Source organism: Podarcis bocagei (genome assembly GCF_964188305.1).
Source record: "Podarcis bocagei genome assembly, chromosome: 2".
NCBI classification, from domain to species: domain Eukaryota; kingdom Metazoa; phylum Chordata; class Lepidosauria; order Squamata; family Lacertidae; genus Podarcis; species Podarcis bocagei.
In genome coordinates, this window is record NC_138126.1 from 4,525,353 (window position 1) to 4,548,522 (window position 23,170).

Below are 23,170 nucleotides of genomic sequence, written 5' to 3' on the forward strand. Positions count from 1 at the left end.
TCACTCTAATCATGTTCTGGATTTACTCAATATCTGTCAAAAGTTCGACTTTTTCCACATAGCTTTTGATGTATTCCTTAAAGAAATTCACTTTTTCAACTTGTTGTAAATATTTCCCCAGAATCCCACTATCTCTTTGCACTCCCACCACATATGTAGAAAGGTTCCCGCCCCATTGTTGTATCTCCAACAAACATCACTACAGTTTTTATACATTTTTGCCAGTCTAACGGGGTCAGGTACCATCTGTATTGCATTTTCATTACATTCTCTCTTTAATTGTAGCAAGCCGTAAATTTAATATCCCTGTCTCACAGCCGTTCCCATTGGCTCATCATATTTTCCCCTAAATCCTGGGCCTACTTTACCATTGCTGTCTTCACTTGTTCCTCCTTTACCTCCCATTCTAGGAGCAATGCCTATCCTTTTAACGGTTTTCCAAATCACAATTCGTATATTCGTATAAAGTTTAACTTGAACATTAACATCCTTAGATCTTTTCATTTTGAAATTACACCTATTAATTCATCAATTAACTTATATAAAATCCGAAGCCAATTAAGTATCTGCAAGCTGTTTCCAATTCATCTAACTTGACATATTTAACTAAATCATCATTAAATTTAGTTCATTCTTCCTGATACTCCTCCTTCTTCTGGCCGCGGACTCTTCCGGTTAGGTTGGCTAGCACCGAAAAACCCATCATCAAGGATCGCAGCAATCTTAATATTTGCAGCCCAATGCAACTTGGTTAGTTCATCATCCTGAACCAAACATAATCATTTGGCTCTTCAGATAAGCCCTAATCATATCATGTGCTTACATATAACAATTTTTTTGTGTCATTGCCATGCCTGGCTGATTCTCTTTTCATGCATACAACTCCCACTTTATTCTTTTCAGGGTTCTGGAACAGACATTTGCTACATACAGTACCTAAAAGCACCTCGTTCTGTTCTGTCAAAGGTAGGCAGGCAGGCAGACACAGGCCTTTTCAATTAAGTGAGGCCATAGGCTTAAAAGAAATCGGAATCATCCAAATGCAGTTTTATGAAATTGTTATTTTCTACAACGTATACATGTTACAGAATCATAGAATCATAGAGTTGGAAGAGACCACAAGGGCCATCAAGTCCAACCCCCTGCCAAGCAGGAAACACCATCAGAGCACTCCTGATATATGGTTGTCAAGCCTCTGCTTAAAGACCTCTAAAGAAGGAGACGCCACCACACTCCTTGGCAGCAAATTCCACTGTCGAACAGCTCTTACTGTCAGGAAGTTCTTCCTAATGTTTAGGTGGAATCTTTTCTTGTAGTTTGGATCCATTGCTCCGTGTCCGCTTCTCTGGAGCAGCAGAAAACAACCTTTCTCCCTCCTCTATGTGACATCCTTTTATATATTTGAACATGGCTATCATATCACCCCTTAACCTCCTCTTCTCCAGGCTAAACTTGCCCAGCTCCCTTAGCCGTTCCTCCTAAGGCATCGTTTCCAGGCCTTTGACCATTTTGGTTGCCCTCCTCTGGACACGTTCCAGTTTGTCAGTGTCCTTCTTGAACTGTGGTGCCCAGAACTGGACACAGTACTCCAGGTGAGGTGTGACCAGAGCAGAATACAGTGGCACTATTACTTCCCTTGACCTAGATGCTATACTCCTATTGATGCAGCCCAGAATTGCATTGGCTTTTTTTAGCTGCCACGTCACACTGTTGGCTCATGTCAAGTTTGTGGTCAACCAAGACTCCTAGATCCTTTTCACATGTACTGCTCTCAAGCCAGGTGTCCCCCATCTTGTATTTGTGCCTCTCATTTTTTTTGCCCAAGTGCAATACTTTACATTTCTCCCTGTTAAAATTCATCTTGTTTGTTTTGGCCCAGTTCTCTAATCTGTCAAGGTCGTTTTGAAGTGTGATCCTGTCCTCTGGGGTGTTAGCCACCCCTCCCAGTTTGGTGTCATCTGCAAATTTGATCAGGATGCCCTTGAGTCCATCATCCAAGTCGTTGATAAAGATGTTGAATAAGACCGGGCCCAAGACAGAACCCTGTGGCACCCCACTAGTCACTCTTCGTGAAAGGATTCCTGAGATTCCTGACTTGCAGGGGGCAGGACCAAGTGACAGCCAGGCTCCCTTCCTGTGGGATGTGAAACTTATAGCAGTTAAGTACAACATTCCTACAGTGGACATGTTTGGGGATGTTTTGTAGCACTCTGGGACAGACTTCCACTGCATGTGACCTGAAGTAGGTGTGGCCTATTCTGGGTAGAGGAGCGCATGTCCTCCATGTTCTGCTCTTTTTCTCCGTTTTGTCTTTCTATATGTTAGGAGAAGTGACAGCTCAGTTGCAGTCACTTGGGACTAACTCCCTTATGGGATAGATTGCATCGTGTCTTTTAAGGAAGCCTGCAACAAGGTAACCACCGTGCAAATTTAAAAAGGGGAATGTTTGGAACTCTGCTAAGTTAAAGAACTTGCTAATGCAAGTTAGGAATGATATTAGTAAACAATATATCCTTCTCCTGCCTCCCTAAACATCCCCACACTTCCAACTCTCCCATTCTATGATTCTGTGATGGAAACTTGAGCCAAAGTGTTGCCACAGAAACTAGGGAGCTAAAGATGTTTTTTCTGGCAGTGGGACAAAATGTCATGGCTAAAATCTTGAGGGCAGAAACCGGGAAATACTGGAAAACACTGGTTCTTCTCTTTTTTACTTTCATTTTCTAACTTTCACATCTGTGAAGTCTCCTGAAGCTTTTTTCTGTAACGAAGCTGAAAAACCTTTAGTAGAAAGTTCTTCTTTTGCCAATGAACTTTGCCTCTGCCTGATTGATGGAGAACCAGATGCATCCACTCCAAACAAACTTCTGCAGCTCTGCTCCCCATCCAGATATGGAGCACCTTGGCATTGAAGACCAAGATTGGTCCCAGAAAGAGAGACTGAGGTGAATGTGTGGGTCATAAGCTGGGAGTGGAAAGGGGTCGCTGGGAGTGGCAGAAGGTTCTGTTGAGGAGGTGAGGGAAGAACAGGAGGAGAGAAAAAGAGCTCCATGGAAAGACAAGGCTGCGTTGGGATGAGCTGGTGTGGGAATCGTCAGCAGAGAAAAATGTAAATCCAGCAAAAGGGGATGCAGTGCAACTCCTGAAACTGTTCACAACACAAGCTATGATCTCGTATGAGGAAAGGGATTTAATGTGCCTTCTTCCCCATCCCCAGTGGATTAGGAAAGAAGATTAGTAAAAGAAGAGGAAGCAGGATTGGATGAACATTGAAAGAGACAATAATTTTGGACTGTGACTTGACTGAGACTTGTTGGAACAGTTTTAATAAGGCTTTATAGAAACTGGACCTAAAAACTAGAGAAATACTAATTTGGATTATTAGATGATCATTATAAGAGTCATATTGCACTGTCTGAGAGGTTAAAATTTGAAGGCTGGGCTGGGGGGGTGGAATGTAGGGAAAGTGTCATCTTGCTGAAGGGGAGGAAAAAGTCTGGATACTAAATACAGCTGGGTTTATCCTGGACTGCAGATTTTGAATAATTACTACTACAGAAGAATAATCACTCAGGGTGGGAGACGGGGAGAAGGGGGCACCCAGGGGAGCGCTGGGGGAGCCTGCCTTTCTATGTGTTGACAAATGATATGATACAAATGTGATAAAGGGCATTTTTAGTTATTCTCCCCCGCCCTTTCTCTCTTCTATACAAATGTGTTTTGTAAGGGTTGTTTAATAATGTTGTTTAATAATGCATTATTATTTTTCTATTTTGGTTTTACCTCTGTATGAATTCTTTGATGGGAAGTGAGACTCTGTCTGTGACTGAAGCTCTTCCCACATTTCAATCATTGATATGGTTTCTGACCTGTATGAGTTCTTTGATGGGTCATGAGATAGGAACTGTGACCAAAGCTCTTTCCACACTCATGACATTGAAAAGGTTTCTACCCTGTATGAATGCTTTGATGAAAAGTGAGAGTGGAACTGTGACGAAAGCTCTTTCCACACTCATGGCATTGAAAAGGTTTATCCCCTGTATGAATTCTTTGATGGGTGGTGAGATGGATCCCCTGGCTGAAGCTCTTTCCGCATTCCAAACACTGATGTGGTTTCTCCCCTGTATGAATTCTTTGATGGAAAGTGAGCCCGGCCCCCTCCCGGAAGCTCTTTCCACATTCAAAGCACTGATAGGGTTTCTCCCCCGTATGAACCTTTTGATGTGAAGCAAGACTCTGCCTGTAACGGAAGCTCTTTCCACATTCCAGGCATGGATATGGTTTCTCCCCTGTATGAATTCTGTGATGGGAAGTGAGCTGCATCCTCTTACTGAAGCTCTTTCCACATTCCAAGCACTGATAGGGCTTCTCCCCTGTATGGACTCTTTGATGGGAAGTGAGGTTGGTCCTCTCCCGGAAGTTCTTTCCACATTCCAAGCACTGATAGGGTTTCTCCCCTGTATGGACTCTTTGATGGGAAGTGAGATCACCTCTCTGATGAAAGCTCTTTCCACATTCTAAGCACTGATAGGGTTTCTCCCCTGTATGGACTCTTTGATGAGAAGTTAGACGGGAACTTTGACTGAAGCTCTTTCCACATTCTAAGCACTGATAGGGTTTCTCCCCTGTATGAATTCTGTTATGGGAAGTGAGACTCTGTCTGTGACTGAAGCTCTTTCCACATTCTAAGCACCGATAGGGTTTCTCCCCTGTATGGACTCTTTGATGGGATGTGAGTTTGGTCCCCTCCCTGAAGCTCTTTCCGCATTCTAAGCACTGATAGGGTTTCTCCCCTGTATGAATTCCTTGATGGGAAGTGAGACTGGAACTGTGACGAAAGCTCTTTCCACATTCCAAACACTGATGGGGTTTCTCCCCTGTATGAATTCTTAGATGGGAAGTGAGTTGCACCCTCTGACTGAAGCTCTTTCCGCATTCCAAGCACGGATAGGGTTTCTCCCCTGTATGAATTCTGTTATGGGAAATGAGACTCTGACTCTGACTGAAGCTCTTCCCACATTTCAAGCACTGATAGGATTTCTCGCCTGTATGAACTCTATGATGGCTAGTTAGATTGGAACTGTAACGAAAGCTCTTTCCACATTCTAAGCACTGATAGGGTTTCTCCCCTGTATGAACTTTTTGATGCAAAGTAAGACTCTTCCTGTAACGGAAGCTCTTTCCACATTCCAGGCATGGATATGGTTTCTCCCCTGTATGAATTCTTTGATGCAAAGTGAGATGATTCTTTCGACTGAAGCTCTTTCCACATTTCAAGCATTGATAGGGTTTTTCCTTTGTATGAATTCTTTGATGGGAAGTGAGACTATCATTCCGATTGAAGCTCTTTCCACATTCCAAGCACTTATAGGGTTTTTCCCCTGTATGAATTCTTTGATGGGAAGTGAGACTGCAACTGTGACGAAAGCTCTTTCCACACTCATGGCATTGAAAAGGTTTATCCCCTGTATGAATTCTTTGATGGGAAGTGAGACTTTCCTTCCAACTGAAGCTCTTTCCACATTCCAAGCACTGATAGCATTTCACCCCTGTGTGAATTCTTTGATGGGTCTTGAGATGGCTGCTTTGACTGAAGTTTTTCCCACATTCACAGCACTGGTATGGTTTCTCCCCTGTATGAATTCTTTGATGGGTAGTGAGATGGATCGCCTGGCTGAAGCTTTTTCCACATTCCAAGCACTGATGTGGTTTCTCCCCTGTATGAATTCTTTGATGGAATGTGAGCCCGGCCCCATCCCGGAAGCTCTTTCCACATTCGAAGCACTGATAGGGTTTCTCCCCCGTATGAACTTTTCGATGGGAATATAGACGGGTACTTTGACTGAAGCTCTTTCCGCATTCCAAGCACGGATAGGGTTTCTCCCCTGTATGAATTCTTTGATGCGAAGTGAGACCATGCTTCCGAGTGAAGCTCTTTCCACATTCCAAGCACTGATACAATTTCTCTCCACTGTGAGTTCTTTCATGTGAAGTAGGTCTATCCCTCCAAATGAAGCTCTTTCTTTGATGGGAGGTGGACTGGGAGCTCTGATGGATGTTCTCTCCACACCCTGAATATTTATAAGACTTCTCCGCTATGTGGATTCTGTTGTGATCCCCCTTGTTCTTCCCTTCCAATTGATCACCATCTGCAATGAAGAGGGAAGCTAATTAGAGCTTCGGGCAGAACAAAATTAATGAATGCTTGTGATAGAGGAAGAACTGAAGAGAGTTAGAAGTGTTTAGCCTGAATTAGGTCTTGAGTCACTTGAGCTACTAGTCTCAATGCCAGAGCTGACTTAGCAGTTGAGCTGCTCAAATATGGTCGCAACATATGGATAATTAATATAGTAAATGTGGTATTAATAGTAATAGATTATCATCCAAAATTTACAAATCATAAACTTCAAAATTATATATATATATCTAAAGGTAAAGGTACCCCTGCCCGTACGGGCCAGTCTTGCCAGACTCTAGGGTTGTGCGCTCATCTCACTCTATAGGCCGGGAGCCAGCGCTGTCCACAGACACTTCCGGGCCGCGTGGCCAGCGTGACAAGCTGCATCTGGTGAGCCAGCGCAGCACACGGAACGCCGTTTACCTTCCCGCTGGTAAGCGGTCCCTATTTATCTACTTGCACCCAAAGGTGCTTTCGAACTGCTAGGTTGGCATGCGCTGGGACCGAGCGACGGGAGTGCACCCTGCTGCGGGGATTCGAACCGCCGACCTTTCGATCGGCAAGTCCTAGGCGCTGAGGCTTTTACCCACAGCGCCACCCGCGTCCCATATATATATATATACACGGGAAGACACCCGAAGACACCAAAACCTACATTCCTGTACCCGTGAAAATCTACGAAAGCAAATATATATATATATATATATAGTCCATAACCAAGTAGTCAATGTAATGGAATGCTGGTGAGGAACACCACGATGTCTTTCAATGGATGATGTCCAAGACATCCGTATTGAATCAACTGTTTCGAAGAGGAATCTTCATCAGCTGATAATGAAATTGAATACATTACATATAATGAATGACAATAAAAATAATACCGAGCAACCTGCATAGTAAATAATGAATAAAGAATAAATAAAGAATACATACTAAATAATTTTAGACAGAATATCCATATAGGTAAATGTAATACTTGTGGACGAGAGCACACTATCCAGTGTAGCTAACTGATACTGATAAAACAGATGTATAGAACTTACCGTATTTTTCGCCATATAGGAAGCACCGGCCCATAGGACGCACCCAGATTTTTTTTTGGGGGGGGAGAAATAAAGGGGAAAAAATTATTCCCCCCCCCCAGGCGCGGGGCTGGGGAAGCTTGGGCTTCGACAGCTTTGGCATCGCTCTGGGAGCTTGCGGGGCTGGAGGAGGGGAAAGCGGAGATTCACCCTCCCCCAGCCCCCAGAACGGGATCCAGAGCCATGTGGAAGCTGCGTGCAGCTTTGGCATCGCTCTGGGAGCTTGCGGGGCTGGAGGAGGGGAAAACCCTCCGCCAGCCTTCTCCTGCTGTCCCCCGAGTTTGCGGGGCTGGCTACGGGGAGGAGCAGGCTTCTCCCCCCCGCCAGCCTTCTAGCCAAGTTGGGGGACAGTGGGAAAGGCTCGCTGCGCCTCTCCCGCTGTCCCCCGAGTTTGCGGGGCTGGCGACGGGGAGGAGCAGGCTTCTCCCGCCGCCAGCCTTCTTGCCAAGTCGGGGGACAGTGGGAAAGGCTCGCTGTGCCTCTCCCGCTGTCCCCCGAGTTTGCGGGGCTGGCGACGGGGAGGAACAGGCTTCTCCCCCCGCCAGCCTTCTAGCCAAGTCGGGGGACAGTGGGAAAGGAGCGCTGCGCCTCTCCCGCTGTCCCCCGAGTTTGCGGGGCTGGCGACGGGGAGGAGCAACCTTCTCCCCCCGCCAGCCTTCTAGCCAAGTCGGGGGACAGTGGGAAAGGAGCGCTGCGCCTCTCCCGCTGTCCCCCGAGTTTGCGGGGCTGGCGACGGGGAGGAGCAGCCTTCTCCCCCAGCCAGCCTTCTAGCCAAGTCTGGGAACAGTGGGAAAGGCTCGCTGCGCCTCTCCCGCTGTCCCCCGAGTTTGCGGGACTGGCGACGGGGAGGAGCAGGCTTCTCCCCCCTGCCAGCCTTCTAGCCAAGTCGGGGGACAGCGGGAAAGGCGCACTGCCCCTCTCCCGCTGTCCCCCAAGTTTGCGGGGCTGGCCACGGGCTCTCCTGAAGCCTGGAGAGCAAGAGGGGTCGGTGCGCACCAACCCCTCTCGCTCTCCAGGCTTCAGCGAAAGCCTGCATTCGCCCAATAGGACGCACACACATTTCCCCTTCATTTTTGGAGGGGAAAAAGTGCGTCCTACAGGGCGAAAAATACGGTAAAAGGTTATCCACAGGTGTGGGAAATAACAAATATTTAAGGAGAATGCAAGAAAATGTAAAGGTACAGAGTATCAAATCTGGCATCGCAACACAAGCTGAAACCATAAAGTTACAGACTTTAAATAAAACAGTTGAAATCTAGCTCTGAATTCAACCCCCCTGGATGTGTGGATTTGAATAAATAAATCAACCTAGTTTCTTGTTGTCGCAATAACCTCTCGTAATCTTTCCTGATCCCACGTTTTCTCTGGTTGACCCATAGAATCGTGTATAAATCTGTGTCTGAATGAAGGTATTTGATTAAGTGTTCAACTAGGGGTGCCTCTATTACTGCATTTCTTATACAGGATCGATGTTCACCTATACAAACACCTACCGCTTGTGTGGTGGATCCAATGTACAAGAAGTTGCAAGGACACATAATTAAATAAGATCCCGTGACACGAGTATTAGACAATGTAAGTAACTGAGCTCTGATCCACAAATATTAGATTTACCTGTATGGATATTCTGACTAAAATTATTTGGTACGTATTCTTCATTTATTATTTATTCATTATTTAATTTGCAGGTTGCTCAGTATTATTTTTGTTTTCATTCATTGTATGTAACGTATTCAATTTCATCATCAGCTGACGAAGCTATAATGTCTTGGACATCATCCATTGAAAGGCGTTGTGGTGTTCCCCACCAGCAATCCATTACATTGACTACTTCTTGGTTATGGACTGAGATATATATACCTAGACAGCATCTTAAAAAGTAGAGACACCACTTTGCCAACAAAGGTCCGTATAGTAAAAGCTATGGTTTTCCCAGTAGTGATGTATGGAAGTGAGAGCTGGACTATAAAGACTAAATGACTAAACAACAACAACATATATATTATTTTGAAGTTAATGGTTTTAATATAATTATCTTGAAGTATTAGGAGGTTTGTTGTTGTTTATGCTGTTAACGATACTCCAATATATTTCACTTTATTCTTTATCACCAATCCACTCACTCTCTGTAATTCATTTTTTGACTGTGCATCCATGCTTTTCACTAACACCTTAGTTTCCCCTCTATTTATTTTAAAACCTGCAGCATTTCCAAGCAGCCTTATTGCTTCTAATACACTACTAATCCGCCTCTTTCTTTCACATCTGTTAAAATTTTATTTTTTATCCTTGGCTTTTTCCCATTCCAGACAAATCTTGATATTTCTCTCTGCCATTCTTTGAAGCACACATTCCCTGTTATTACTGGAACAGTTTGGAAGAGAAATAACATCCTTGGAAGTACATTCATTTTTAGAGTTGCAATTCGTCCCATTAAACAGAGATTCATCCTGTTCCATGTTTACATGTTTCATTTAATTTCCACTTAGCCCAAAACCAAACCTTCACAGAATTCGCCATGATGCTAGAAGCTCAAAGGTTTCGTGAACCCATCTGCCAGGTTCTTATGGCTTGGACAGTACTGCAACTTCACCAAGCCTGATTGGACACTCTGACACACATTCTGGGAACATATGTCCAGATGTTTGGTTCTGGCCTTAAATTGCCCAGACTATGCCAACTTCAGACAGGGCTGATTGTCCTCCCAAACAGTGCTGGGCAAGCAACACTCCCTGCAGATTTTTTGAACCAGACAGCTGTAGAACTCCAGTTCCTGGCACAGCTCTCACAGTGCACTGAACTCAGCTTCAGTAGAGGACAGCGCAATGAGACTCTGCTTCCGGAACTTCCACCCAACTAGAGATTCCCCAAACTTTATGACCATCCCAGATATGGACTTCCTGTCATCCAGATTTGCCCACTCGCTATCTGTACAGCACGTGAGCTTGGCGTCACCTGTAACTGACAGTTTTAGATGGAGGTTTTTGGTATCCTGCAGGTATCTCAGCACCCGCTTAATACCATTCCAGGCATTTACACTGGGTTTTGTAGCTTCCCAAGAGAAGCCCCATTTCTAAACATGGCGAACTTCTTCGTTCACTCTAAATAGGGGGTTCTGAAGTTTGGCACAAGGACCCAAGCATCGCAGCCAAACACACGGAAGAAATGCACCTTGGGCTTCTTGCTGTGCAGCAGAAAATAGGGTGTGTCCCCACAACAGAACAGAACAAACGATTCAGAGTGAACAAAGAAGTTCGCTATGCTGCTCCCCAAAATCTCCGGGGGTGCCCAGCATCAAAAAGCAAAGATGCGGACATCTCCTGAAGCGTTCTGTCCCTGTGTTCTGCAACGCCATTCTGTTGGGGACGGTGTGGAACTGTCAGCCTATGACATATTCCCTTCTGGCGGAAGAAACTGCAGCACAGATCCGGTGAACTCCTCATGTTGGGGAGAAGCATGGCGAACTTCTTCGTTCACTCTAAATAGGGGGTTCTGAAGTCTCTCCCCGAGCTTTGAAACTCTGGGTCTTTGCAATGTTTCTTCAGAAATTCCTGTACCTGACTCTCTGACATTAATCTGAACCTCTCTCTCCTATAAGTAAAGGAAACTCCCTCCGGGAATTCCCATTTGTAATTTATTCCTGCTCCTCTTAGAATTGATGTCAGGTTTCAATACTTCCTTCTCTTGACTCTCAATTTAAATGGGATTTCTTTAAAAATGTCAACTTTCTGCCCTTCAACCACCAGGTCATCCTCAAAGCTTTCGGCATTACTGCATCTTTCCTCTTCCTTGTTGTAAAAGTCAAGAGTATGTCTGGTGGCTGTCTTTTCTCTCTTGAACCTTGGGTCCAAACTCTGTAAACATTCTCAAAACATTCTTCCATTCCTTCTTGTATCCCCATCCATTCCCCCAATATTCCACCCAGATAGCTAGCAAGGCCTTGCTCCTCTTCTCTTTCCAACAACCCTCTTATTCGAACCATGTTAGCATTCAATTTTAATTGTAAAAGTAAATTCTGTTGTTCCAGTTCATCTTGTCTTTCTGCCAGGCCCCCTATCGCCCCAACCAAAGCCAGTTGATCTTCCTTTAATCCCTCAGTCGACTCCACTCTTTTTTTCTAATTTTTCTACCTTTACCTCCAAAGCATTTACTTTTTCATCCTGTTTATCAAATTTCTGCAACAATACTTCCTTGGTGTTCTCTATGTCTGATCTTCCATCCATAAATTGTTTGTTCATAGTCTGCTCCAGCCCTTTCCTGAATTCTGCAAAATGTAAAGCCATACGTTCAGCCATTTCTGTTTTTGGAGTTTTTTCTTTCTCTTCTTGTGCTAAACCTCTCCTTCTTTCTGATACTCTCTGTTTTACTGGCTCTTGTTTAGATTTCTCTTCCATGTCAGTTCTCAAAACAAACTGTTCCCAAACACTTCTGTCTCAAAGACACTTCAGCCCTCCTGTCTTTTTCTCACTCTGGCCTTGTATACAACAGTTCTCCCACCAATCCAATTCCCACACCCTTTTAAACCAAACTGTAACACTTTCAAACTTACAGAATTATAAAAGTTCCACAATATCCAAGAGAGCGAAAAGAGGGCAAAATCACCTTTATATACAATCTACAAAAAAAAAGCAGGCCACAACAAAAATCTAATAATTACCATTGTTCAAACTTACTGTTACATTGTCTCTTGATTATGATTAGCACTTGCCAAGCTTCTAGTTATATTATAAACCACAATGCGTCTTATAATCCAGAATATTTCCACTGTGAGTCCAAAAATTTTCTAGACGTATTTATAATTCAAATTAGATTTGTAATCCAAATGGTAATTGTAATCCAATATACTGTGTCCAGTGTATAAGGCGACTTTTGAACCCCGGAAAATTTTCTCCAAAGTCGGGGGTCGCCTTATACGCCAGGTATGGGTGGCGCGGAACAGAGCCCGCCCCCTGTTGCTGCCCAGCGTATTAGGCAACTGGGCTTATAAGACGAACCTCCAAATTGCAGCTGCTAATAGGCCAGAATCTACAGTATATAGGCTATTTCTATCAGTTTTTATTCAAATACAGGCCCCGTCCCCGTCCCCGTCCCCCTTTCTCCTACTAAGGCTCTTACCAGGGACTTCCCCTCCCTGGGATTACCTCCCAGTTATGGAAGTGTCCTCCTGCCAAGCTTTGGTAGAACTTGCCAAGATCCAGGGTCCTTTTTAGAGGTTTTTTAAAAAAAGAATTTGCAATGTTTTCAAGCCTTTCAGTGCTTTCATTCATAAAATCTGCATCCCCATTCAAAAAAACAGAGTACTCCAATCACTTCCTGTATCTTCCTTTTAAGGAATCAAAGAACAAAGAGCTACAGTTTCTTCTTGTATCCAGAGTACATAGTGCTAATAGGTAGCAAAGTAACAAAGTGCAGTTTAAAAAGTATCTAAAGACTGATGTGTCTTCAAAGGTTTTCTTCCCATTCACAAGCCTGCACTGCAAAATCTTCCCTTCAAAATACGGAAGTTGACTTTCTGTTTAGATTCCGTCTTTGACAAATCTAAATTAAATCCAATTCTTTTTATTTTGAAAAGTCCATTGTTGTTGACAATACCTTTTTTCCTTTGAAAGTCTGCTGCTTCAGATGGCGATTTGTGGTTTCGGGTTTCTGAATTGCGCTGGAGCCACGGGCAGGCTCAAGCCACTGTCTCTCTCACACCCACCCACCCCACGCGCTGCCGATGCAACGTCGGGGCTCTGGCAATCACGGCAAGCCTCTTCATGCCAGGCTAGTCCCCTTGACACCCCACTACCTGTAGGGCACTTTTTTGGGGGGGGGGTGTCTAACCCTGGCACTCACTTCCACTGCTCAAAAGCCCCGGTAACGGTCGTCTTTTAGACGGACGACTCACACCGCCTTGCCATTTCCCTTTGCAGACAAATCGGAAGCCCAGGATCAGGTTACTTTCAAAAGTCATAGCTTCCAGTGCTGCCCAATGGATCGGTAAGTTTTCTGGTAGAGCATTCAATCACGGTGCTGGTTTTAGACATTTTGAGCTGCCAATACATCACAGTGGTCGGAGAGCTGTGATGTATTCCTAGCTCAAATTGCCTGCAGATGACAAAGGCGCAGGGAGGCAGGTGGAGGAGCCCAAAAATGGTGACCCCCTGAGCAAGCCCCAATACCTCTGGCTTCATCCATCCATGTCCCCATCTCCCCTCCCCTGGGACTCACCAGATCTCTCGGAGGTCCCTGGGAGGGAACGCTCAGAGGTTGTGCGAAGGGATGCAGGAGACAACCTGACCAGGTCAACCGTCCATCTTCCCCCTTCCATCCTTACGAGCTTTGCAGGATCCGTCTCTTTCATCCTTCCTGAGGAGTCGAGAAGCCACAACAAGCTGCAGGGTCCTGGGAGAGAGGAAGAAACAAAGGGAGCCTCAGAGGCCCTGCAGGGATTCTCTTGCCCTAGATATTCCCCTGCCCCTGGAGAAGCGCAAATGGGGCAGCCCCTTCCCAAGAGAAGCCCCATTTCTAAACATCTCCAGTGATTCCAATTTCTTCTGTATGCTCCTCACCCCACTTGCAAGCCTGGCATGGTCTGCACAGTAGTGACCTGAGAGTAGATCCCATTGAACTCAGTGGGGATAACTGACAGAACCTGGTACCAAAACCAGTCCACCGTCCTGTCCCCAAGCCTGAAAACTGAAACCCCAGAGCATGGGCAGAAAAGAGAAGAGTAGATATGACATATAAGTGCCCCCATGCTGGGTGCTTTGTATGGAGAGCCATATTCACAATATTTGAGCTCTCTCATCACAAGCCAGGCAGATGTTGTGGCCGTATCCGCCTCTGTCAAGAGTTGTACGGGGACCAAATCTGTATGAGGAAGCAGAGGAGCCGGTGATGCCACATTTTTGAAATATCAGGAAACTAATACACCCCTCCTGCTTAGATATCATCTGCGCTTATACACCATCTTCTCAAGTCTCCAGTCCCAAAATGTGGCCCCCACCCTGGCACGGAAGCAATCAAAGTACAGTGGTGCCTCGCAAGACGAAATTAATTCATTCCGCAAGTCTCTTCGTCTTGCGAGTTTTTCGTCTTGCGATGCACGGTTTCCCATAGGAATGCATTGAAAATCAATTAATGCGTTCCTAGGGAAACCGCCTTCAGACCAGGTCCGGGGACAGTCTGTCCCCGGACCTCTTCTGAAGGCTGGGGGGGGATAAGGGCTTTTCTTCCCACCCCCAGCATTTTTAAAAACCCCGGGACAGCGGAGGACTTCTCCGCTGTCCGGGCAATCTTAAAATGCTGGCGGGCGGCATTTTAAAATCGCCCCGGGACAGCGGAGGACTTCTCCGCTGTCCGGGGCGATTTAAAAGCCCCTGGGAAGGCAGGCAGGGGGGACAAAGACTTTTGCCCCCCGCCAGCCTTCAGAAGGTGTTCCCACCCCCCCCACCCCGCCCCGCTTCGGAGCACCGTTCCGAAGCGGGGCGGTGGGGGAAGGTGTTCCCACCCCCCGCCCCGCTTCGGAGCACCGTTCCAAAGCGGGGCGGTGGGGGAAGGTGTTCCCACCCCCCGCCCCGCTTCGGAGCACCGTTCCGAAGCGGGGCGATGGGGGAAGGTGTTCCCACCCCCCCGCCCCGCTTCGGAGCACCGGGAGAAGCGATCTCCCCGCAGCCCCTTGCTTCAAAAGAGGTCCGGGGGCAGCGGGAAGCGCTTGCCGTTGCCCCCGGACCTCTTTTGAAGCAAGGGGCGGCGGGGAGAAGCGATCTTCTCCCCGCAGCACCAGGTCCGGGGACAGCGGGAAGCGCTCGCCGCTGCCCCCGGACCTCTTTTGAAGCAAGGGGCGGCGGGGAGAAGCGATCTTCTCCCCGCAGCACCAGGTCCGGGGACAGCGGGAAGCGCTCGCCGCTGCCCCCGGACCTCTTTTGAAGCAAGGGGCGGCGGGGAGAAGCGATCTTCTCCCCGCAGCACCAGGTCCGGGGACAGCGGGAAGCGCTCGCCGCTGCCCCCGGACCTCTTTTGAAGCAAGGGGAGGCGGGGAGAAGCGATCTCCCCGCAGCCCCTTGCTTCAAAAGAGGTCCGGGGCAGCGGGAAGCGCTTCCCGCTGTCCCCGGACCTGGGGCTGCGGGGAGAAGATCGCTTCTCCCCGCCGCCCCTTGCTTCAAAAGAGAAGGCCCACTGTCCCCGGGGCAAGCTTCGTTTTGCGAAGCAAGCCCATAGGGAAATTCGTCTTGCGAGGCAACTCGAAAACGAAAAAACCTTTCGTTTTGCGAGTTTTTCGTCTCGCGAGGCGTTCGTCTTGCGGGGTACCACTGTATAGATCTTCCACAAAATCTGCAGTGTTCTTAAGAACACCAGGCATGTATATCCTCCAAAAACTCCAGAGGTGAGCTTTACGCTCCTCTTGTGGCAAGATTCCCAAAGGCTTAGGGTAGCTTGATAGAACTAGTTTATTTTGAGATAGCACCAATGTCCCCTGTTAGTAGTAGGAGCCACACAATAACTGATAATCCCTCTTTTGTCCCAGAAGGTGGGGAGTAGGTGTCTTTTATCCTTGCTTTATTCTTCTTGATAATACATAGATAAATGTCCCCTTCTGTATCTTACATTTTTCCAAGAGAGTATTATTCACAGTCATGCTTGCCATGTATAGATTGTCTTATTTCCCTTTAGAAAAGTCTCTCCAATCCCTGGCTCCTGCGGGAGGGAGTTCCAGTTTTACCTACGCACTGTGGAAGTTATAAGTTTAACGTAAATAAAGCATTCTGCAATGGAGACAAGACTAGGGTTCCTCCTTTGGGAAGGGATGGGCGACCTGGGGACTCCAAAGGCTATGGGCTTGTTTTCTAATAGCAGCAGCTGCAGAGAAACTCCGGGATGGGGAACATCCTTGAAAGCTCACTCTGGGATCAGAGAGAGAAACGTTGGCAGACCTCCCCCCCCCCCAGAGCCCCCTCCTTCTCCTCCCTGCATCGCCTCACCCCCTTCAGGACAAGATCTTGGGGTCCTTCAGGCGGCTTTCCACCCTCTCCTCTCAAGGAAGGCAGCTCCGTTCCCTTGAACCCTGGCAAGCCCAGTGCAGCCAGCTCAGCCCTCTGGCTCGCCCCTTTTCTCCCCAGAGGAGGAGCCCCAGGCGTGGCCCCTGCCCAGAGAGGCTTCCCCTGAGGCTCTGGGCTGGAGACCTGAGCTGGTCTGGAGGAGGAGGATCTGCCCGGGGGAAAGGCCGGCCTGGCAGGGGCTCCTCCACTGGAAGGGGCATTCTGGGCATGCCCTCCCCCCCCCGGACCCCTCCCTCCTTCCCCAAAGAGGATGCCAAGGAAGAGCAGAGCTGCAGACCCCCTGGAAACTGGCACCCCCCTCCCAGGCTTGGCAGAGAGGACTGGGGGGCAGGACCCTCTGCTCCCAGACTTGGGGGTCTCCCCCTGCAGGCCCGGGACCCCCTTCTCCCATGGGCACCCCAAGGGGGGAGAGAGAGGAGACTCACCGGATTCTTCCCAGGAGGGAAACCGAGGCAGCGCGGGGAGGAGACAAGAGACAAAAGACGGGACTGGGCACGGAGGGAGGGGATTCGGCTCTGCAGGGCCCGCCCCGCCTCTCCACTTCCTGTCCTCTCTAGGACTCCGGCTCTGTTCCACTTAACCCTTCGCAAGCTGAGCACAGCCCCCGGGCTGGCTGGCTGTCCTCCTTCCCTCCCACAATCCGGGTGCTCCAGGGCATGTGCAGAGTTCTCTGTGATTCTCGGCTCAGATGCCGCTTAGTGCCCCGCCCCCAGGTGGGTGGGCTATAAATAAAATAATAATCATGCTTCACCTGCTCACTAGCAGAGGGAAAGTCTGTTGCAATATTAGGAGGGGGGTACCTGAGAGAGACACGGGTCCCTTGGGAGCAAAAGCCTCCGCTGACAAAGCAGGAGACTCTCGATTTCAGGGTCCTGGGTTCAAGCCCCACTTTAGGCACTGCAAAGGGTTGGACTGGAGGACCCTCGACCCCCCTGTGAATCTGTGAAAGGCAAATGAATAAATCAGTACACTCCCCAGCTGGAGAACTCGCTCCAGACTTAGAAAGTGACCTTCAGTGGGGACAAAGGTCGGGTTCTGCATTCAGGCAGGAAGACTCAGAGGCACAAAGGTCAGATGGGGCGCCCCCCCCCCCGGCTGCTCTCCCTCCCGCCCCCGCCCCAAATTCTGGAGGAGGCAGCTTGTTTCCCGCTGGTTCCGATTCAACTTCAGAATCTTAGTGTTATGTACTGAGTTGAATAGGATCCAAATTGCAGCAGTCTGATTGGTCCTAGAACAATAGGATTCAGAATGCAGCAGTCTGATTGGTCCTAGAACAATGCAGCAGTATGATTGGTTGGCAGGAACCACCCAATCATGCTCCAGATATAAGTGAATCCACAACCTGATTGGCTTACAGTAGAATTCCAGAATTAACCAATCATGTGCAGCCCATTGTGTAAATAATGTATATAAAGCAGATACTGTACTTTGAGGGGACTTTCATTCATTCCTCCTCACCACTATGAGCTGAATGAAGAGCATGAAATCACTTTGTGACTCTGAGTATATTTCACTTAGAATTCAGAGAATCGAAGAATTTTGGAGCTGGAAGGGACCCCTGAGGGTCATCTAGTCCAGGCGGGGGGGGGGCGGCATGGCCAGGATCCGGGAGGGCGCGGGGAGGAGGGGAAGGTGGCCCGGGATAGTCCCTCCGCTTTCCTGGAAGCGTCGTCCTGAAGAGGGCCTCTTCGCTTGGGGGGCGCCTGGTCCCCTTTGGGCTCTGCTTTGTCCCCGCGATGCCCAAGGGGATCCTCCATGGACAGAGCCAGTCTACCTTGGAAGGGGGGAGAAGGAGAAGGGGAGGATGCTCTTCCGCTCCTGCTTGCGGAGTTCCCGGGGGGGGGGCGCCTGGTCAGCTGCTGCCAGGATGCTGGGCTAGGTGGGAGGGGTCTCCTTGGTCCGGACCCAGATTCTGCTGCTGCTGCTGCTGATGATGATGATGATTTGGGGCTCTCCTGAGGCCCTTCCGCTCCTAGAATCACGCCCAGGGGCCATCTAGTCCACCCCCTTTTTCTCCTCCTCCTCGCAGGAGCACCATTTGCCTCCGGTGGCCTCACCATTTTGTTCCTGCCCCCACCCAGGAGACGCCTGGAAGAATCTGCCCTGGAGTCCGAGTTGCCCCCGGAGGTCGAGGCCGGCCTGGTCTTCCAGGTCCTGGGTCTGGAGACCCCTGATGTAAGACCCCCACCCTAACATAAAGACCAGGCCCTTTGCGAAGCCCAGCCTGCCCCCTTCCCATCCCTGCTTCTCATTCACCTTGAAGCACCTCTAAATTCAGCCTCACTGTGATATACCCATTTCACAGGCGCCACAACTGAGGCTGGGAAACTGCACCCATTTCACTGTGAGGCTGATCCGGCATTTCCCAACCTGGGCATGAGTCACACATAAATTTTATTGCATTAGCCGTGTGGCCATAGCATGATATACATTAAAATAACAACATAAAATGGGGGTGGGGAGGTAAAGGTAGATATCTTCCTGAGCAAGTACTTAAAAAGAAACACACACACACACACACACAAAAACAACTGCTGAGGCTGGAGGAGGACCGTTAAAGGGTCCTTCAGCTCCTCAGAATTGTCCTAACTCCATTGTCCTTGTACAATAAGGCTACTTGGAACTTTGTTCGATTGTGCGGCGTATCGACTGCAGCTGTGGTGGTAAGGAAGAAGTTAGTGCCGCTTTCCTCTTCATCACACTAAGCAGGAAGTTAGCTGTCATCTCGGTAATCCAACAATCAGAATCCTGCAGAAAGAGGGACACTATCCAAGGCTGGATTGGGAGATGAAGCTTGTTCACGAGAGGGGTTAAAAACCGAGATCTTTCATCTGTCCAATTAGGACAGAAGAGCATTACATGTTCCATAGTCTCCAGGGCTGTGTCATTACAGGTGCATGTTCTATTTGCGATGGGAACTCTGGAATAACGACCCGACAGAACTGCTGTAGGAAAACAGTTGAGACGGGCACAGGTAAAGGCCCTTCGCTTAGCCTCCGAAGAAATTGTGAAGCAATATAGAGGGATCCCTTCAGGGGGTGGAATAGCTAGGGCTAGGCCTGAACACGCCCCTCTTGCATTGGAAGCTGTATTAGAGAAGTCAAGTTGCTGTAGTTTCTTTTTGATTAGAGGTAGGGCCGCCGGGCTGATACACTCTAAGTTGAGAACAGTTTTACAATTCAAATTGAGAAGAGAGCAGAGTTTGAGGTTAATTGTAGTTTTCCAAGGGGAGTTATGAATATCTCTTAGGATCAGATTGGAAAACCCACCTCTAATTTGAGCATCCTGGGCATGAGTCAATTATTATGCCCACACACATCCACACACCCTTGATTTGTCTCCTTTCTAGCACTCCTGCGTTAAGAAGTAAAATTAAATTAAATAATTCTCTAGATCTTCAGTGTCAGCAAACACTCCTTCCCCAATCTCTGTTTTTAAACCACCAGTGTCAGAATTGCTTTCTTTGGAGGTTTTCCAAACAGAGGCTGCAAGGCCAAATATCAGGGATTCTTTATTGCAGGGGGTGGGACTAGATATCTGTTGGGGTCCAACCTCAAAGTTGTTTACTATTATTATTAGTTTCTTTTTAAAAGATCAGTGTTGAACAAACGCCATCTCCCCAGTATGACTCCCCTTTATCACAAACACAGCCCAACAACATTATTTTGACAGCCCAACAAGACAATGACAAAAACCCACCTACAGCATACAAATCAATGTGGCTAACCTGATCCAAAACACCCACCCACCCCACTCACCCATGAAAACAAAGACCACCACAGCCAACCACAAATGATCAACCACACCCTAGGCCAACCCCAACCTCTCTCATCACCAAAGGGACACAGGTGAACAGCAGAGAACCCGCACAAGCAATGCTGACACAAAACCCCACATATATTAAGTAAAATAGAAACATTGTCACCCGATGATCTGCCCTGGCAGCCCTGGCTTCCTCCTTGGAGGTCCCTTTAGAAGGAGAAGGGGTCCCAGGTCTCCATGGGGAAAATCGCCCTTTGGGGCCAATGCTTTTGCCTTTCAGGCTCCAGCCTCCTTCTTGATGGTGGGATTACATGCAGACGTTCCCAGGTTTACTAAGGATCCCTTGAAAAAGATGGGCTCTGCTTCGGCATGTTGTGCCCTCCCCCCGCCCCAACCATCTGTAAACTGAACTGTAAACACTAAGAAAAAATGTATTGCTGATTCATTTTTTGAATGTTTTAAATAGTTTCTACCAATAATTATATTCAATCTCATTATAAATCACTTTCAATTTAAAAAAAATAATCCTGTCATGTATATGTAGTAGAAATTCAAAAAGAGGCGCCCAGATTGGAGGTTATCCACACAGAACCCCCCCCCCAAAAAAAGATAGGCCTTTATTGAAATACAAATGTTCCTGCAAAGAACCACATACATATAGAACACATACATTTACACAGTACATATACACAATACCTTATTTTCCTAACATAAAGCATACCTACATTACTCTGTATTATGCCTACTTATACTATACATACCAACACATCTACCCCACACAAACACCCACAAACTGACTTGACTTCCAGCCGTTCTTGTTACACTACTTTATTTTTCCAATTGCCTTAAACACATTTCATTATTTCTTTAATCTCTTCTTCTATCTTAACTTTACTCTCCTTTCACTCTAATCATGTTCTGGATTCACTCAATATCTGTCAAAAGTTTGACTTTTTCCACATAGCTTTTGATGTATTCCTTAAAGATAGCCCACTCCTTATTCACTTTTTCAACTTGTTGTAAATATTTTCCCAGAACCCCACAATCTCTTTGCATTCCCACCCCATGTGTAGAAAGGTTCCCGCCCCGCTATTGTATCTCCAACAAACATCACTACAGTTTTTATGCATTTTTGCCAGTCTAACCAGGGTCAGGTACCATCTGTATTGCATTTTCGTTACATTCTCTCTTAAATTGTAGCATGCCGTAAATTTAATATGAGATTTGAGAAAACGATAAATTTTGGATTAACATTATGTCTAAATTAAGTACTTAAGTTTTTGATAAAAATATTTAAAGTCGGAGACATAATATTTGAAAATTACAAAATAAGAGCTGAAACAAGTTGATAAATTGCTGTTTATAATTTTATAATTGGGAACGCAGGAACGGGAGATGCGAGGAAGTCCAAAAAGCGAAGAAAATATGGCTGTTAAAGTATTTGATTTTGTTGTTTGTTTTTTATTATGTGTCAATCTTTTTACTTTTTTCTGTTTTTCTTTGATTATTGTATTTTGGTGATGGTTTTATATGTGTTTGGTGAAAATAATGTTTAAAATCTTTAATAAATATCTTAATATCCCTGTCTCACAGTAGTTGGCTCATCATATTTTCCCCTAAATCCTGGGCCTACTTTACCATCGCTGTCTTCACTTGCTCCTCCTTTACCTCCCATTCTAGGAGCAAATCATATAGTTTGGAAATATGTTTACTTTTAGATTGGAGTAAGTACTCATCCAATCTTGAAATTTCTTTCTCAAATCCTTTTTCTTCCTCTTTTGTCATCTCTGATTAATTTGAAAGAACTGCAGCCAATTGTTCAAATATTTCTTAACTTCCTTATATCCTTTCAATTTAAGTTTATTATTTTCCTCTTCCAGTAATCCTTATATGTTGCCCAGTTGTTATTCATATTCTTTCTCTTTACAGTCATGATTTCTAAGGAGAGGCCTTTTTGGGTTCTAGAATCCCTGTATATTTCATCCATATTTTATACAATGATTTAATTATAAAACCCATGTGGACTCTCTCCTTTCCATCTATTAGGTATGCATGCCATCCAAATTGAGTTCCTACTTCCTCCAGATCTAATACATCAGTGTCCTTTAACTTTTGTCTTTCTATATATTTTGTCTTTCTATCCATTTTGTCTTTCTATATATATATTATATATTAGGAGAAGTGACAGCAACCAAATTCTGCCTTCAGGGATGCTTCTGTGAACTGAATGAGTGAGTAAACTACTTTTATATTGACTTTAGCAAGATTGTGTCGTGTATTTTTATGAGGGCGTAGAAGAGATCTTACCAGGAATCCTATATTTAAAGAGGCTTAAGCAAGCCTGCAACAAGCTAACTACCGTGCAAATTTAAAAAGGGGAATGTTTGGAACTCTGCTAAGTTATAGAACTTGCTAATGCAAGTTAGGAAGGATACAGAGGTACCTCGCAAGACGAATGCCTCGCAAGATGAAAAACTCGCAAGACGAAAGAGTTTTTCGTTTTTTGAGTTGCTTCGCAAGACGAATTTCCCTATGGGCTTGCTTCGCAAGACGAAACATCTTGCAAGTTTGTTTCCTTTTTCTTAAAACCGTTAATACCAGGGTGCATCCGTGCTTCGCAAGACGAAAAATCCGCAAGACGAAAAATCCGCAAGACGAAGAAACTCGCAGAACGAATTAATTTCATCTTGCGAGGTACCACTGTATTAGTAAACAATATATCCTTCTCCTGCCTCCCTAAACATCCCCACACTTCCGACTCTCCCATTCCTCGATTCTGTGATGGAAACTTGAGTAAAATTGTTGCCACAGAAACTAGGGAGCTAAAGATGCTTTTCTGGCAGTGGGACAAAATGTCATGGCTAAAATCCTGAGAGGAGAAACTGGAAAAACCTTTAGTAGAAAGTTCTTCTTTTGCCAATGAACTTTGCCTCTGCCTGATTTATGGAGAACCAGATGCATCCACTCCAAACAAACTTCTGCAGCTCTGCTCCCCATCCAGACATGGAGCACCTTTACATTGAAGACCAAGACGGGTCCCAGAAAGAGAGACTGAGGTGAATGTGTGGGTTGTAAGCCGGGAGTCATTGGAAAGGAGTCACTGG

General features: G+C 46.5%; 2 protein-coding genes and 1 long non-coding RNA gene across 3 annotated transcripts in view; 2 read left to right on the forward strand and 1 right to left on the reverse strand.

Moving 5' to 3' along the window:
- Positions 1-23,170, forward strand: part of LOC308580862 (uncharacterized protein) — a 194,933-nt gene that overhangs the window by 81,611 nt on the left and 90,152 nt on the right. The gene's annotated exons all lie outside the window — the stretch shown is intronic.
- On the forward strand, positions 865-22,381 carry LOC308581353. Its single transcript, XR_014005001.1, has 2 exons — positions 865-2,388; positions 22,243-22,381. It is a non-coding gene; the product is annotated as an uncharacterized lncRNA (long non-coding RNA).
- Positions 3,311-23,170, reverse strand: part of LOC308580451 (uncharacterized protein) — a 52,711-nt gene continuing 32,851 nt past the window's right edge. Inside the window, exons 2-3 of the mRNA XM_081182117.1 lie at positions 13,474-13,647; positions 3,311-6,149 (exon numbers count right to left, since the gene is read on the reverse strand). Coding sequence (XP_081038243.1) covers positions 3,949-6,149; positions 13,474-13,606 — 2,334 coding nt within the window. The 5' untranslated portion in view covers positions 13,607-13,647 and the 3' untranslated portion in view covers positions 3,311-3,948. The remainder of the gene's footprint in view (positions 6,150-13,473; positions 13,648-23,170) is intronic.